The sequence below is a fragment of the Pelophylax lessonae genome (assembly GCF_965119305.1).
Source record: "Pelophylax lessonae genome assembly, chromosome: 4".
NCBI classification, from domain to species: domain Eukaryota; kingdom Metazoa; phylum Chordata; class Amphibia; order Anura; family Ranidae; genus Pelophylax; species Pelophylax lessonae.
The window spans coordinates 469462712-469478405 of record NC_138771.1 but is presented as its reverse complement, the minus strand read 5'-3'; the positions used below and the strand labels follow the sequence as shown (position 1 = coordinate 469478405).

At 44.5% G+C, this 15694-nt stretch overlaps 1 protein-coding gene across 7 annotated transcripts in view; it reads left to right on the top strand.

Moving 5' to 3' along the window:
* Positions 1 to 15694, top strand: part of ANKS1B (ankyrin repeat and sterile alpha motif domain containing 1B) — a 287292-nt gene that overhangs the window by 167320 nt on the left and 104278 nt on the right. For 4 of the 7 annotated variants that reach the window (XM_082256753.1, XM_082256756.1, XM_082256758.1 and 1 more), the window contains exon 3: positions 10950 to 11096. In XM_082256753.1, coding sequence (XP_082112879.1) covers positions 10950 to 11096 — 147 coding nt within the window. The remainder of the gene's footprint in view (positions 1 to 10949; positions 11097 to 15694) is intronic. The other 3 variants (XM_082256755.1, XM_082256757.1, XM_082256759.1) reach the window with 1 other exon arrangement.

Genomic DNA, 15694 nt, shown 5'->3' with positions numbered 1-15694 from the left:
GTAGACTGTACCACTGGTGGTGGACCCTCCGTTTCCAGACTAAACAAGGCAGCCATGATTCCGGTTGAAGAGTCTCCGGCCTTTAAGGATCTGGCTAACTGGAAGGCGGAGGCCCGTACTATGTACACTCTGGCTGGTTCGGTACTGACGCTGGTATTGACCATTGCCCTAGTGTCACAGCTCTGATCGAGTGGGCTAAGCTCTTACGCCGTGACCTGGAGGGGGAACAGCTCCTCCCTGCCTTTCCCGAGCTGACGGACCCAGGGGCTGCAGTTTATCTGTGATGCCTCTTTGGATGCGGCTCCCCTGATGGCTCGCCTTTCTGTTTTGGCAGTGGTCCTTCAACGTGTTTTTTGGCTGGTCTGTGGATCAGATTTAAGAAAAGGCCTTGACTCTTCTTCCTTTTCAAGGAGATCGCCTGTTTGGAGCTACCCTGGATGACATCATTAAGGGTTCCACAGGTGGGAAGAGTACTTTTATTCTGCAGGTTACCAAGGGCAAGGAACCTCGTCGTAGACGTGGGCCTTCCTTCTCAGCTCATAAGATGTTCTTTCGTCCCTCAGAGTCGACTGACTAGGGCTCAAAGCCTTTCAGGGCTTCTTCAGGAGGATCCAAACGAACCTAGTCTGGCAAGCCAAGATCGGGCTTCTCCATACCCAAGGACAAGGCTCCTTCTGCATAAAGGTGTGCCCTCACCCATATCGGGGGTGGAGGGACGTCTTCGCTGGTTTCCGGACCCGTGGACTTCCCAGGTGCAAAACAAGTGGGTCCCACAAAGTAATTTGGTCCGGCTACAAGATCAAGTTTCGCTCTTGTCCCCCCGGCAAGGTTTTTTTCTTCCAACTTGTGTCTGTCCCCAGACCGCTTACAGGGCCTGTTTGGGGCGGTACAAGACCTGTTCCTTCAAGGGGTGATTGTCCCGGTTCCAACCTTGGAACGTTAACAGGGTTTTTACTCAAACCTGTTCACAGTTCCCAGGAAGGAAGGCAAAGTGTGTCCAATCCTGGACCTCAAAGCGCTAAACTGCTTTGTGCGGGTACAGAAGTTCAGAATGGAGTCCATTTGAACTGTGGGGGCATTCCTGCGTCAGGGGGATTTCCTCGCCTCTATCAATATCAAGGATGCCTACCTTCACATTCCAGGCACCAGCGTTTTCTCCGCTTTGCTGTGGGAGAGAAGCATTATTAGTTTGTGGAATTACCCTTTGGTCTCACATCTGCTCTTCGGGTCTTCACAAATGTGTTTGCCCTGGTGCTAGCTTTGCTAGGCCAATGAGGGATCGCAGTACTGGGCTACTTGGACGGTCTTCTTCTGCGAGCGCATTCTCCCTCTGCTCTAGTGGAGAACCTGGAGGTCACAATACGAACTCTGCGGGAGTTCGTCTTAATTCTGAATTTTCAGAAGTCTGCTCTGGTACCGTCCACAAAGCTGGACTATCTGGGCCAGACTCTGGACTCGGCCTTAGCTAGAGTGCCCCTTCCTCTGGACAAACTCCAGAAATTGCAGGCTGCAATTCTCCTCTTGCTGTCCAACAAATGGTCATCTCTCCGGACTTGCATGCGGGTGCTGAGCCTGATGCTGTCTACCTTCGAGGCAGTTCCATATGCACAGTTCCATATGAGGTCCCTGCAAAGGGAGATTCTGACCAAATGGGACAAGACTTCGCAGTCTCTGGACAATCAGATCTGGCTGAGTCGGGGCACAAAGGAGTCCCTGATATAGAGGCTTTGTTCCTCGGTTCTTCGGCTGGGAAATTCCTTCCTCCCCTTGTATTGGACAGTTGTCACCACGGATGCAAGCCTGTTCGGCTGGGGAGGCATCCTCGGCAAGCATTGCGCTCAGGGGATCTGGACACTGGAAGAGTCCAGACTCCCGATCAACATCTTGGAACTCCGAGAGATCAGACTGTGTCTGCATGATTGGACGGATCGTCTTCAGTGTTGTCCAGTGCGCATTCAATCAGACAATGCCACGGCCGTGGCTTATGTCATTCACCAAGAGAGCACAAGAGTGCCTGGTGGCTCTGGAGGTAGCCGGAATTCTAAGGTGGGTAGAACAGTTAGTTGGTGCCCTCTCCGCTGTACACTTTCCAGGGGGAAAATTGGCAGGCAGATTACCTCAGTTGGCAGGCGTTGGACCACAGGGAGTGGCCCATTCATCCAGAGGTGTTTCATCAGCTGTCTTTGGTGGGGCACCCCCGAGGTGGATCTGTTGGCTTCTCGGCTCAACAGAAAGGTGCAGAGGTTTGCGGCTCAGTCATGGGATCCTCTGGTGGACGCCACAGACGCGCTGGTGGCCCCATGGCATCAGTATCATCCAATTTACGCCTTCCCTCCTCTCAAGCTTCTGCCAAGACTTCTACACAGGATGTGCTGTTGGGGAGGTGGGCATTAACCACTTTAGAACCGCTCACAGTAATACTACTGCGGCAGAGTGGTTCGTTATCGTCCAGCGACGTAGTATTAACGTCGTTGGACACTCCCCCTTCTGGGCGGCGCTTGCGCGCCGCCGGAGGCTCGCTCCGCTGTTTTCATTCACAGCGGGAGTCGGGCCAGGGGAGGAGCAGCGGCGATCGCCGCTGCTCTTACCCGATCGTCGGGGATCGAGTCTGGAGATCCGCCCGCTGTGTGTAAACACAGCGGGCGGATCTCCATAGTGACAGGGAGTGACAGATCGGACTGTTCAGCATAGCTGGACATCCGATCTGTCCATGACTCACACAGTCACCTCCCCCCCTACACGTCAGTAAGCACCAGGCATACATTAACCCCTCCCTCTCCAATAAAATTAACCCCTTCCCTGCCAGTGTCATTTTTACAGTAACAGTGCATATATATAGCACTGATTACTGCAGTAATGTCACTGGTACCCCCAAAAGTGTCAAAAATGTCAGTCAAGGGTCCGATCTGTCCGCCGCAATGTCGCAGTCCCGCAAAAAAAATCGCAGATCGCCGCCATTACGCGTTAAAAAAAAAACACCAAAAATGACAGAAATCTTTCCCTTTGTTAGTAAACGCAATAACTTTTGCGCAAACCAATCAAAATACGCTTATTGCGATTTTTTTTACCAAACATATGTAGCATAAAACAAATTGGCCAAAAATTTTTTAAAAAATTGTTTTTTACATCTTTTTTGGGGGGAATTTCATATAAAAAAATGTTAAAAATATTGTTATTTTTTCAAAATAAACGCTCTTTTTTTGTTTATAGCGCAAAAAGTAAAAATCGCACAGATGATCAAATACCACCAAACGAAAGCTCTGTTTGTGGGAAAAAAAGGACGTAAATTTCGTTTGGGTACGGCGTCGCACGACCGCGCAATTGTCAGTTGAAGTCGCACAGCGCCGAATCGCAAAAAGTGGCCTGGACGGAAGACAGCAAAATCCTCCGGTGGTAAAGTGGTTAAAGAAAACCTGTTGCTCTCTCCTGTATGGACATAGCACAGCTTTGCTTTTATTATTTCTCATCCTGGAATGAACGTTCAAAACATACTAATTCAGGATATCATTTTGCTTCACAGGCCTTACTTCAGTCATTCCAATAAAAAAAATACCCAATGGCTGCAGTGTCTACTGTGCTTGCATGGGTGTCCCTTTCATACACATTTTGTGCCAGTGAAATATTTTTGTCTCCTGTGTTCAGGGGACTGCAGATATATAATTAATGGCTTCCATTGTCATTTTGTTTGCATTTATGTGTAAATGAGATAAACTTCTCCTGCCCTGATCACACTACCATGTAATTATTTCCCACACAGTGAAATGCGCCTTGCTTCTGGGTGCCTGATCACTTCCCGATCAACGCTAATGATGAGGGAGACGTAGTGTGCGCCTTGAGATTTCAATGTAGGGAAACCCCCATTATCAGCTTCATTAGAGAGGTTTATTGAAGTCCCATAGTAAAGATTCTGCACAGACATGTGCTAAAGTGTATTAAATGCTTGTTTTCTGAAAGCATTCTAGGACACAATTTGTTGTAGATTTAGTCAAATGCTCACGTGAATTAAAGCAGAATTCTAGTAAGAATAGCTAAATACACAGCATGTATATTTAGACTAGGTTCACACTAGTGTGGCTGCAATTTGAACAGATTTTCAGTGTGATTATGTAGTGCGTTGTGGTTGCGTTTTTCATGCATTTTTCATTTTTTTATGCTTCTGCGTTTTGACTCATCCCTGCTGTTAGCCAGCAATGTTGGATCATTGGTTGTTAAGGAGCCAGCACCTTCCGGATTCCTGCTGACAGAATGTAAACAAATGAGCCTGTCATAAAAATAATAAAAATGGTATGGAGGTCCCCCCACAATCCATATTAGGCCCTTCAAATCTGGAATGGATTTCAAGGGGGACCCCACGGCCAAATAAAAAAAATGCCATGAGGTATTCCCCAAAATCTATACCAAATCCTTTTCTGAGCATGCCGCCTGACCTGCCAGGAAAGTGGGGGATGAGTGTGCAATATTCCCCCCTCCAAACCATACCAGACCACATGCCCTTAACATGAATGATGCTTTGCCAGGCAATCCCCCCCCCCCCTTGCGAAGCACCTTGTCCCCATGTTGATGAGGACAAGGGCCTCTTTCTCACAACCTGGGCTCGGTGGTTGTGGGGATGTGGGAAGTGACCTATCGGAATCTAGAAACCCCCTTTACCGGTGCTCATTGACCAAAAAAATGTCAAATGTAAAAAAAAAAAAAAAAACACCACACAATCTTTCATTTAAAAAAAAGTCCCCTGATGTGGATCCATCGTCAATCATGTCGTCCAGTGATGTAATTCAGCCTCAATCACAAAGAACAACAGCTGCCAATCCGCAGGAAATAAACCCCTGACACCCAACCGCACCTGCTGCTTACCGCCGTCGAATGACAGCTTCGCTTCCCCCCTCCGCATAAAAAAATCAAAGGGGGTGGTGTAAGTTATGTCACAAGGGGCGGGGCCACCTGGTGACATCAATATAGACTCATATAGACATGCCCATGTTTGGTCAAAGACATCACCGGGTGGTCCCGGTCATGGCCATCGTTTACCGTCATTGACATGAACTTGCATTCCTGGACAACATGATTGCCAATGAATCTACATCAAGGGGCTATTTATTTAAAAAAAAAAAAAAATAAGGACTTTATGTACCTAATACTCACTCACATGGAGGGGGGGGGGCAGGATCTGGGGGCCTCTATGTTAAAGGGCTTCCATATTCCGATAAGTCACCCCACCTCCCGCACCCCCACAACCACCAGGCCAGGGTTGTAGGAAGGAGGTCCTTGTTCTCATGAACAATGGGACAGGGTGCTTTGTTCAGATAAGGGTCTCGTATGGATCTTGTGGGGGGTCCTCACGTAATTTTTAAAAAATTTGTATTGGTGTGGGGCCCTGCTTAAAATCCATACTAGATACAAAGGGCCTGATATGGATTATGGGTAGACCTCTACGCCATTTTTTTTTCTTCATTTTTAATGACAGCTAATTTTTTCTACATTCTGCTGTCAGAGTCCCCCAGCTGACAGCAGAGGTGAGTCACTGGTTTGTAGGATGCCGGTTGGTGCTTGCTCCTTAACAACCAATGACTCACCCTTGCTGTCAGAACAGAGATGATTCACCGGTTGTTAGGTAGCCAGCAGGTGCCGCCTCCTTATTAACCAACACATATTGCAGGCAAAAACGCACCAAAAAGTGCATGTACATTCATTTTTAATGTTTCTCCATTGAAGTCTATGGGGGGAAAAATCATGCCGTATCACACCAAAGTAGCAGAGATATTTTCCCGAAAGTCACATTTGTTTTGCATTGTTGCGAATAGGCACCATAGAAATCAATGTGATTTCCATTTGCATTCGATTCTGTGTGACTCAAGTCGCATCTGAAATAGCACTAGTGTGAACCAGACCTTACTGTTTAATTAGCTGTAGGAGTTGTGATTCTGCTCAGTCAGTCCTTTGATTTACACGTGTGTTGCAATCCACTGTCAGACAGGTGACCTTTATCTCCTCATTCAGAAATCCTGCTTTGTTTGTCACCTCTGTGTCTCCATAAAGTAAACTGGACAATAAAGGAAAAGAAAGCCAACACTGTTACTGGGGCCCTGCATATTTCTCCTGGTAGGGTGCACTACTGAGCATTTTCCTGCTCTGTTTATGTATATGTTTAATGAAAAACAAATGAACACATCCGCACTCCAGGACATCCCAAGCACAGGTAGATTATAGTAGTATTATTCAGAAGTAGTATACAACGTACACCCTATCAATACTACGCCTCTAACGCGTTTCACCCTGAACCGGCTTAGTCATCGAGAACCTGGACAATAAATAATCATCATAACCTCTGTCCATTTAGCAGCCAGGTAATCCTAGAAACAGTGATTTTTCTTGCTGTGCAGTGTGGCATGTCACAAGACTGGCTAAATAGAATTACAAATTGATTAACATATATAAATTGCTGTGTATTTAGCTGTTTTCCTGCAGTTCTCCTGTAATAGCCACTTAACATTAGGTTGGCAACAGGTCGAATGCAATCAATCTGTGGATCATGGCCATGTGATGGGTAGATAGCCGACCCTTCATGCTGCCCCTCTGTCAGAAGTGGTAGCCACCTCTTAGGCCTCAAATCAGAGCAGAAATAGACAATGCAACCTGAAGCAAGTTCTAGGCTACTCTTCAGCTCTTACATCACACAGCCAGGGGGAAGATCTGGAAAGGGTGGGAGGTCTAAGATCTGATAAGTAAATTTAACAGAGGGAGGGGGGAATTTGTGCTGTGGACAGTTTTAGTTTAAGTAGTAAATGTTTGTACTGGAAGGGAGGTATTTTTGCTTGTTTGAGGGAGATGTGTTGTAGTTACTCCTAATCTCTGCCCTGTGTGTTACATACTACTGACCCCTGCACTCTGCATTACTAACTACAGGCCTGTTGCACTCTTCATTATTTACTCCTTAACTCTAAACTCTGCGTTACATACTACTGACCCCTGCATCTTCTATTATGTACTACTTACTCCTGAACGCTGCATTACTTACTACTGACTCCTTCATCATGTATTATGTACTACTGACCTCTGAACGCTGCATTACTTACTACTGACTCCTGCATCGTGTATTATGTACTACTGACCTCTGAATGCTGCATTACTTACTACTGACTCCTGCATCGTGTATTATGTACTACTGACCTCTGAACGCTGCATTACTTACTAATGACTCCTGCATTGTGTATTATGTACTACTGACCTCTGAACGCTGCATTACTTACTACTGACTCCTGCATCGTGTATTATGTACTACTGACCTCTGAATTCTGCATTACTTACTACTGACTCCTGCATTGTGTATTATGTACTACTGACCTCTGAACGCTGCATTACTTACTACTGACTCCTGCATCGTGTATTATGTACTACTGACCTCTGAACGCTGCATTACTTACTACTGACTCCTGCATTGTGTATTATGTACTACTGACCTCTGAACGCTGCATTACTTACTACTGACTCCTGCATCATGTATTATGTACTACTGACCTCTGAACACTGCATTACTTACTACTGACTCCTGCATCGTGTATTATGTATGCACTCTGTGGTACTTACTGCTCCACAAGTGGCACGTACAGCTAGCCCTAGAAGTGAATGGGTGTATGTACTTGTACCCGGATATAGACTGATGCTTTTGTTTATTGGTACCTGCCTTTATCCGAGTACAAGTACGTACAGCCATTCACTCCAATGGCCGGCTGTATGGGCTACCTCTGGATCACTAGGTGCAGAAAAATGCCTGGATTTTACACTAGTGCATTTATTTCCTCCCTAAACCATCCATGTGTGTGAGCCCTAAAAGAGCAGCCAAATCTCCCCCTGCATATTAGGATTGCTGAACATCTTCTTGGTTTATACATCGAATCAAATTTAAAGCACTGAGTACAATGTTTTGCAAATCTTGTTGACTACCCTGTATCAAATGTTGGATCCCCAGTTAAAAAGCACCCAAACTACATGTCCTTTTGTGGTCCAAGCAGATCTCTTGTATAAAGACCAATTATTGTAATCCAACAAGCACTGTACAACACAGGGGAATGATAAATTAAAATCGGAGAATGATCACAAAATTTGAATTGTTGGCCATATAAATCTGAATTTGTATTTAACTTTTCTCATAAAAAGGGAAAACCCTTGTAAATACTATCGGCAGCAAACTTATGTGTTCATTTTCCACTCTCTAGTTTTATTGAACTCAAAATAGGGGGACGTTTATTTAAACTTGATCTCTTAGAATCTGGTGCATCTGTGCACGCTAGCCAATCAGCTTCAAACTTCAGCTTGTTCATTTAGGCCCCTTTCACACAAGCGGACCGTTCAGATCCGCCTGTCCGTTTTTTTGGCGGATCTGAACGGTCCCCCCATGCATTCCTATGGGGCATCGGATGTCAGCGGAGACATGTCCGCTGACATCCGATCCGTCAAATCTGGACGGATGGAAACCCTATTTTCCATCCGTCCAGCGGATCGGATCGGATGGGATCGGGTGAGAACGGACTGACGGTCCGTTGACATCCGATTTCCCCCATAGAGATGCATGGGGAACTGTCAGCTGTGTCTCCGCACACAGTGCGGAGACACAGCTGTCCTCCTGCTGCTCAGCGGGGGATCGGCAGCTCGATCCCCCGCTGAGAAAAACGGACTCCGTCCAACGGACGGAGTGTGTGAAAGGAGCCTTAAGCTTTTACAATAAAGCCTGAAAGCTGATTGGTTTCTATGAGAGCCACACCAGATTTTGCACTCTCCAGGTTAATAAATCTGCCCCCATATTAAATGTTGAACACTGGATGTTGCAATGTTCTTAAAAGTTGTCCACCACCTTAGCAGAGGTTAGAAAATGTCACTAAAACACATTTTACCACCATAACTAAAAGACCTCCTGAATGAGCAAACTGAGTTTCTTTAAAGTCCACCCTCTGACCTACTTATATTCATTGCCACCCTTCACTTTTGTTCATTTGAAGTGTCTTGGAAATGCCTAGTGCTTCTGGGCATGAAGAAACATGTGACCACCTCTCTGCAGTACTCAGGCCTTAAAATATCACTAATTCAGAATTATACACCTCATGGGGTTGATTGCAGGGAACACCAGTTGCCATAGGCACTGCTGATGATTTTTTTTGGGCACAAAAACCTTTCAAACAATCTATTTACCTGGCATTACCTGAAATGCAGTACAGGGGACTTTTTGAAAGGTACACATTCTAAAATGGAATGCAATGTCAGGGTTTCAGTGGCAGTTTATGAAAAGTCAAGATTTAAATACCAGGCTTCCAAGTAGGCCACCACAAATTGTCACCTGAAAATAGTGTTATTGGTGTATTGGCGAAAGAAAAAAAGGTGCCATGTTTTCAATGCATTTCAATAGGGAGGTGCGTTACACCGCAATGGAAGTGCAACGGACAAGTATAAAGAGATACATAGAATTTAAAGGGATGCATTTTTCTTGAGCTTTTCTTGCACATTTTTTCTGCAGAAGCCGTTCAAAAACAATTAATTAAAAAGTTGAATATAATTCAATTATATATATAAATACAATATATACACGTTATTGTCAAAAGTATTGGGACACCTGCCTTTGTGTGCACATCAATTTTAATGGTATTCCAGTCTTAGTCCATAGGTTTCAATATTCAGTTGGCCCACCCTTTGCAGCTATAACAGCTTCAACTCTTCTGGGAAGGCTGTCCACAAGGTTTAGGAGTGTGTCTATGAGAATGTTTGACCATTCTTCCAGAGGCGCATTTGTGAGGTCAGGCACTGATGTTGGAGGTGTGCAGGCCAGTTAAGTTCCCCCACCCCAAACTCGCTCATCCATGTCGTTATAGACCTCGCTTTGTGCACTGGTCATGTTGGAATAGGAAGGGTCATCCCCAAACTGTTCCCACAAAGTTGGGAGCCTGAAATTGTCCAAAATTTCTTGGTGTGCTGACGGCTTAAGAGTTCACTTCACTGGAACTAAGGGGCCAAATCCAACCCCTGAAAAACAACCCCACACCATAATCCCCCTCCACCAAAACATCTGGACCAGTGCACAAACCAAGGTCCATAAAGACATGGATGAGCGAGTTTCGGGTGGAAGAACTTGACTGGCCTGCACAGAGTTCTGACCTCAACTCAACAGAACACCTTTGGGTTAAATTAGAGTGAAGACTGTAAGCCATACCCTCTCGTCCAACATCAGTACCTGACCTCACAAATGTGCTTCTGGAAGAATGGTCAAACATTCCCATAGACACACTCCTAAACCTTGTGGATAGCCTTCCCAGAAGAGTTAAAGCTGTTATAGCTGCAAAGGGTGAGCCAACTCAATATTGAACCCTACAGACTAAGACTAGGATGCCATTAAAGTTCATGTGCGTGTAAAGGCAGGCATCCCAATACTTTTGACAATATAGTGTTTATATATTTTAAAAACTGTCCATTTCAGGTTTGGTTTGGGTTTTCGACCAAGTGCATTCTGAATTTTCGGTTTCGGCCCATAATTTTCATTACGGTGCACAACTACAGCCACTCTGAATCCCCTGTAGGGTCAGTTTTATAAGTCTGAACTGGCGACATGTTGCTGTAAAGTACAAGTCTCTGTCAGCTCTCGGCAAATATTTTTCGGACATTGACTAAGTTAGCTTGGTTGGTTTGTCCTTAATAAATCATGACACTGACAAACCAAAGTTTACAGCCTTGAGTCATTAGGCTTGTGGCAACCTCCTACAGTCGGATTAGGAAATCAAATCAAATCAACCAATGGTTTTTCTACTGTATGAATAACTTAACACCTTTCTTTAGTTTTGATAAATGTCTTCTTGTTGTTCGAAGATTGTCTTTGTTCCGTTTCGGAGTATGTACGTATTGTCCATGGTGTTCCATGTGCACTGAGTATCTCTTGTACAATCTACTAAACTGACACTTGTTACTTTTAGAGTAAATATGATTTTCAGACAGGAGATTGGGGAGAACCTTCCATCAGCTTGCGAGCCCCCAATGAAACCACTGGCTCCATACCATTCCAGTACTGGCAGCATCACCCCGAAAAACTAATCTTCCAAGCATGTGATTACAAAGCATATGTAAGTATTACAGCAGTGGCTTTCCTTATGATGACTTACTCTTGGGTTTTATCATTAACCCCAATTTTACAGGTTTTCTTATAAAAGTTGTCTTCTGGTTTATTGTTCTACTGATAATTAAAGACACCTGTATTTATAAAAATAAGGGGGCTGCCATTGTTCACAACTCCTCTTATAAAAATACAAATTACCTGGCTGCCATGCTGATCCATCAACTTCCATACCCCTGAGACAAGTGTGCAGAGTAGAAGAGCCGACTCCATCGGTTGCATACTTGATACAGGTCAGTGCAACAACTTGTCAGCCAGGGAGCCAGCATGACAGATAGTGCAGTCAGCACCATTGCAGAACAGCTGAGAGGATACAAAGATAAGCTTAGAAATTGTACTATGTTTAATGAACTGTTTTAGGTCTGAGACTTGCATTAGTATAAGAGCTGTGCTGTACTATTATTCAGGAAGCACAGTGTACACTTGTAACAAATATTTATTGCTGCTCCAAGTCATTCTGGTTAGAGCTTACTATCCCTGCACCCACGTGGATAGGCCTAGCCTTATGTATGCTGCAATTATTATTATTGTACTCCAAGGTGACCATAAGTCTCAGCTGACAGATGGATATGCAGTTATCCTCTCTAGCTTACTGCCAGGTTATACAAGCCTTTATGTGCATATTAATGCAGTCATCAGGTGGAGGGCAACAGGTAGACTTTATTCCCTCAGAGACCGTTAAATAGGAACCTGTACCCACAGATGCAACACCATTGCCGTTTAGTGAAGACTTTCCTTTCCAAATCCATCTACTTTAGTGCAAGTCTATGGATAGTCTTGTCAATAGGGTTCAATTACAAATAGGTATGACACTGAGCATAACCTAACCAGCTAAGGCTAATCACACTGGTTAATGACACAAAAGTGGGATTGGTGCAAACCAATTCGATTCTTTCCTTCACTTTTCCAAGTTATGAAAGATGAAACCTGATTGATCGCTTTGGGTAACAGCATACATTTTGCCCCAGTTTTTGTAAAAAAAAAACCTCTGCAGTCTGATTTATAGTACACTCAAGGTGGACAAATGAGCTGCAGGAGGAAAACCCATGTATCTTGTACTTAAAATAAATGATTTAAAAATCAATATCTAAATAATATAGATAGATAGATAGATAGATAGATAGATAGATAGATAGATAGATAGATAGATAGATAGATAGATAGATAGATAGATAGATAGATAGATAGATAGATAGATAGATAGATAGATAGATAGATAGATAGATATTTATTTATTAGTATATTCATATATTTTTTTATGTATTTATTTATTTTATGCATGCAGCACTGCACATCTGTTTATATATACAGTACTTTCAGATAAGTGATTTTTTATTCGCTGTGGTGCGAAGAGCTGTGTTTATTGATTTTTTTTTTCCTTGACCACAGAATATTATTTATACATTTTTTATCTTCTGGGCACCTTGGTGCGCTAAAAATGAACATGGGCGGAAACTTTTCCTTTAAACGCCCTAGAAAAATATATTGATGCAGAGCAGAGAAACCACTGAGACTTTGAGCTCCAAATGACAGAATCCTCATACAAAAGCTTTAGCGTTTACTGTGGTGACTTCTTTTTTGCATTGAGACTGTTTATTTTTTCTTTTCTTACATTACTGTATGCTAGACATTGTATACCGTGTTAAAATTCCATGCACGACAAAGATTTCTTTGAAAAAAAGGTTATGGGCCCACTTACACCTATGTGAGCACGTTGTTAGGCCTTGGTAGGCATGTTGCTAAGGCCCATTGTAGTACATGTGTTATATTTATTTTCTGTTGGTCCTCAAGACACTACCATGCACCACAAAATGTGCCTGACCCTTTTTTCTCCAAGGCTTCGTTCACATACTGGCGTATCGAATCTGGGGCAGAATCGTGGCGATTCTGCCCCTGATCCCGAATCATTGCAAATAGTGGGATGCCTGTGCGATTCCCGGGGCTTGCAATGGCACCCCAAACGCGGCGTTATTTTGCCACGATTGTCGCCTGATGAATCACAGTAAAATCACGAAATCAGAATCGCTGGACGCCTGTCGTCCAAGAGCAGTTCTTGTACTTTTTTTGGGGGCGACAAGTGTCCCACGATTCTGTTTGTGCAATTTAACTGTGATTTATCGGACGACAATCGCAGCAAAATCATGCTGCATTTGGGGTGCCATTGCACGTCACGGGAATCGCACGGGCATCCCAAGATTTACAATAATTCAGGATCACGGACAGAATCGCAGCGATTCTGCCCGCGATCCAATTTGCCAGTATGTGAACGGAGCCTTAAGCATTGCTAAACAGCACGTGTTTTCTGGTGTGTGACTTTTGGTGCGTTAAGGATCAGGTGCATTATTTACTGCATGAATGCTTTTTGGGGAACCATTCAAAATGAATAGGTGGACTTCTAGGACTAAGAGCATTGTGCATGTCCAATGTGCATTGATATGCATTTCAACAGCCTTTAAAATATGCTGTTAGGTGAGAATCCAGCCTAAAGTGAACTATAGTGGCTATCTGTCCAGCCTTTAAATATTTTAATCCAGCAGGTCACCACCAGTAAAATGCAGAATATACCCACCTCTCTGTTGACCTATTTTTTCTGTTTCATTTAAATTTTGCTTCTGCAGACTCTGAAAGTCTTTTTTTGGCATTTAACACTTCCAGGAGTGTCAGATTCCTGTGTCCTACTACCACATGCTGGTTCTTTCCTTCAACCCCCTATGTCACTGCAGGACAACAGCAGTAACATAGGGGTTGGAAGAAGGAACCAATACACAGTAGGGGACACAGGCATCCAACATTTTTTAAAATGTCCAATGCCAAAAGGCTTTCCAAATTTGCAGAACTAGAATGGAGGGGATGTAGGAGAAATTGGCCACTGGAATGGCAAGTATATGCTTTCTTTCATTGCAGAAACTTGCTGGATATCTACTGCTGATTAGAAAATTACTCTGATTTTATCATTTCATTTTTTTCCTTACAGAAAATTTTAAATACTACGAAATGTCGAGTTAATACTTAAAAATAACATTTCTCTATTGTTTATCGACAGACGCAGCTCCATCTTCATTACTAGTAGATATATGCTCCTCCTATCAAGAATAGGCATTAGGCAGGCAAAAAGCTTAACCACACCTATGGGGGCTGTCCCTGCAGGCATAACCCTCACACTCTGCTATCATTAATCAATTTGTTCTGCCTAGTGTTAGGAATAGGATCTAGCCCTGCTGGGACTTTGGTCTTAGTTGTAACAGGGAAAGTGTGTGATTTTTTTATTTTTTCACTAGTTAGTTCCTGAGGACCAAGATCCATAGGAACTACAAGAAACAGCCGGATTTCGCACTGGATAATCTAGATCCTTAAGGTCTCCCAGCCTGGCCATCGAGCCTGAGCAGGTTATTGTCCAGAACTAGGCCTCGCCATGACAGTGCCCTGATGGATGGGGATGAGCCTGCGAGTGGACAGTCTCGCTGGAACGCCCTGATTCGCAGCTTCCCCTTGGCTGACAGCACCCCCTTCCCGGGTGGGAGGTGATCTGTCTCGGAGTGGCGCCCACCTGGTACCATGGTATGGTGAGTAAAAGTTGCCCCCCCCAAACCCCAAGCGGTTTCGGGTGGTCGTGGGCCCCTCCTTGGAATGGTCGGACCTTGGGGGCTCCCTCGGTTCCCTTGCACCTCGGAGGACTAGACTGGTATTCCCCTCTGCATTACACCACCCCATAGCAGGTTTTTACCTTGGGGGGCGGTAATAAAGCGGCCGTTATGGCACTTATTTGGGGGGGGGGTGGATGGCCCTTTGTGGGTCCCTGGTCAGGGACCTTTAGATGCCTATTGTTCTGGGACCCCTTTTGGTTGGTCCTGGAGACAGCATGGCTCGCCGTGGGGGCCGCCATTTTGCTGTGGTTCATGATTTCTATGTTCCTATTAAGTTTGCATGGGCAGCCATTTTATATAATTCCCCATTGAGAATGTATGAGCGGCCATGTTTTGAGGTCCGTGGGCTGGACAGGTTTGCAGCATGGCTTCCTACAGATAGAGGCAGAGTTTTCTCTTCCTCCTCCTGTTCAGTCAGTATCAGTTTCATTTTTACACTGATGGTGCTGGCAGCTTCTTGTGGTCTGGTAACGTTTTTGCTGGGTTTTTCCTCATCTGCTCTGCTATTATTATATAATTATCAGGGATTGAGAGCCTGCAGTGTTAGCGGCAGGACCGCGTTTTTCGCGGTCTTAAAGGGACAGTACCCTAAAAATGTTTATTACATAACTTGGAGTCCCAGGATATAATTTTACTTGGGAGCTATAGTGGGACATTTTGGTTCCCAGTCTCAGCCAGGGATTACAGTCTTTTTGCAAAATTTAATGTCCAAGGTAGATTTGGTCACTTCTGGTGCTGCCAGCCGCAAACGCCCTTCGCCCTTTCCTACATCAGCAGGGTCTTCGAACTCTGAGATAGATATGGTCCCTGCAGACGCAGACTACCTTGAGGGGTCGGTGTCTTCGCATTCTGGCGGTGGAAGCTCTGATAGTTTCTGTGTGGGAAACTGTAAAATTGGCTAATG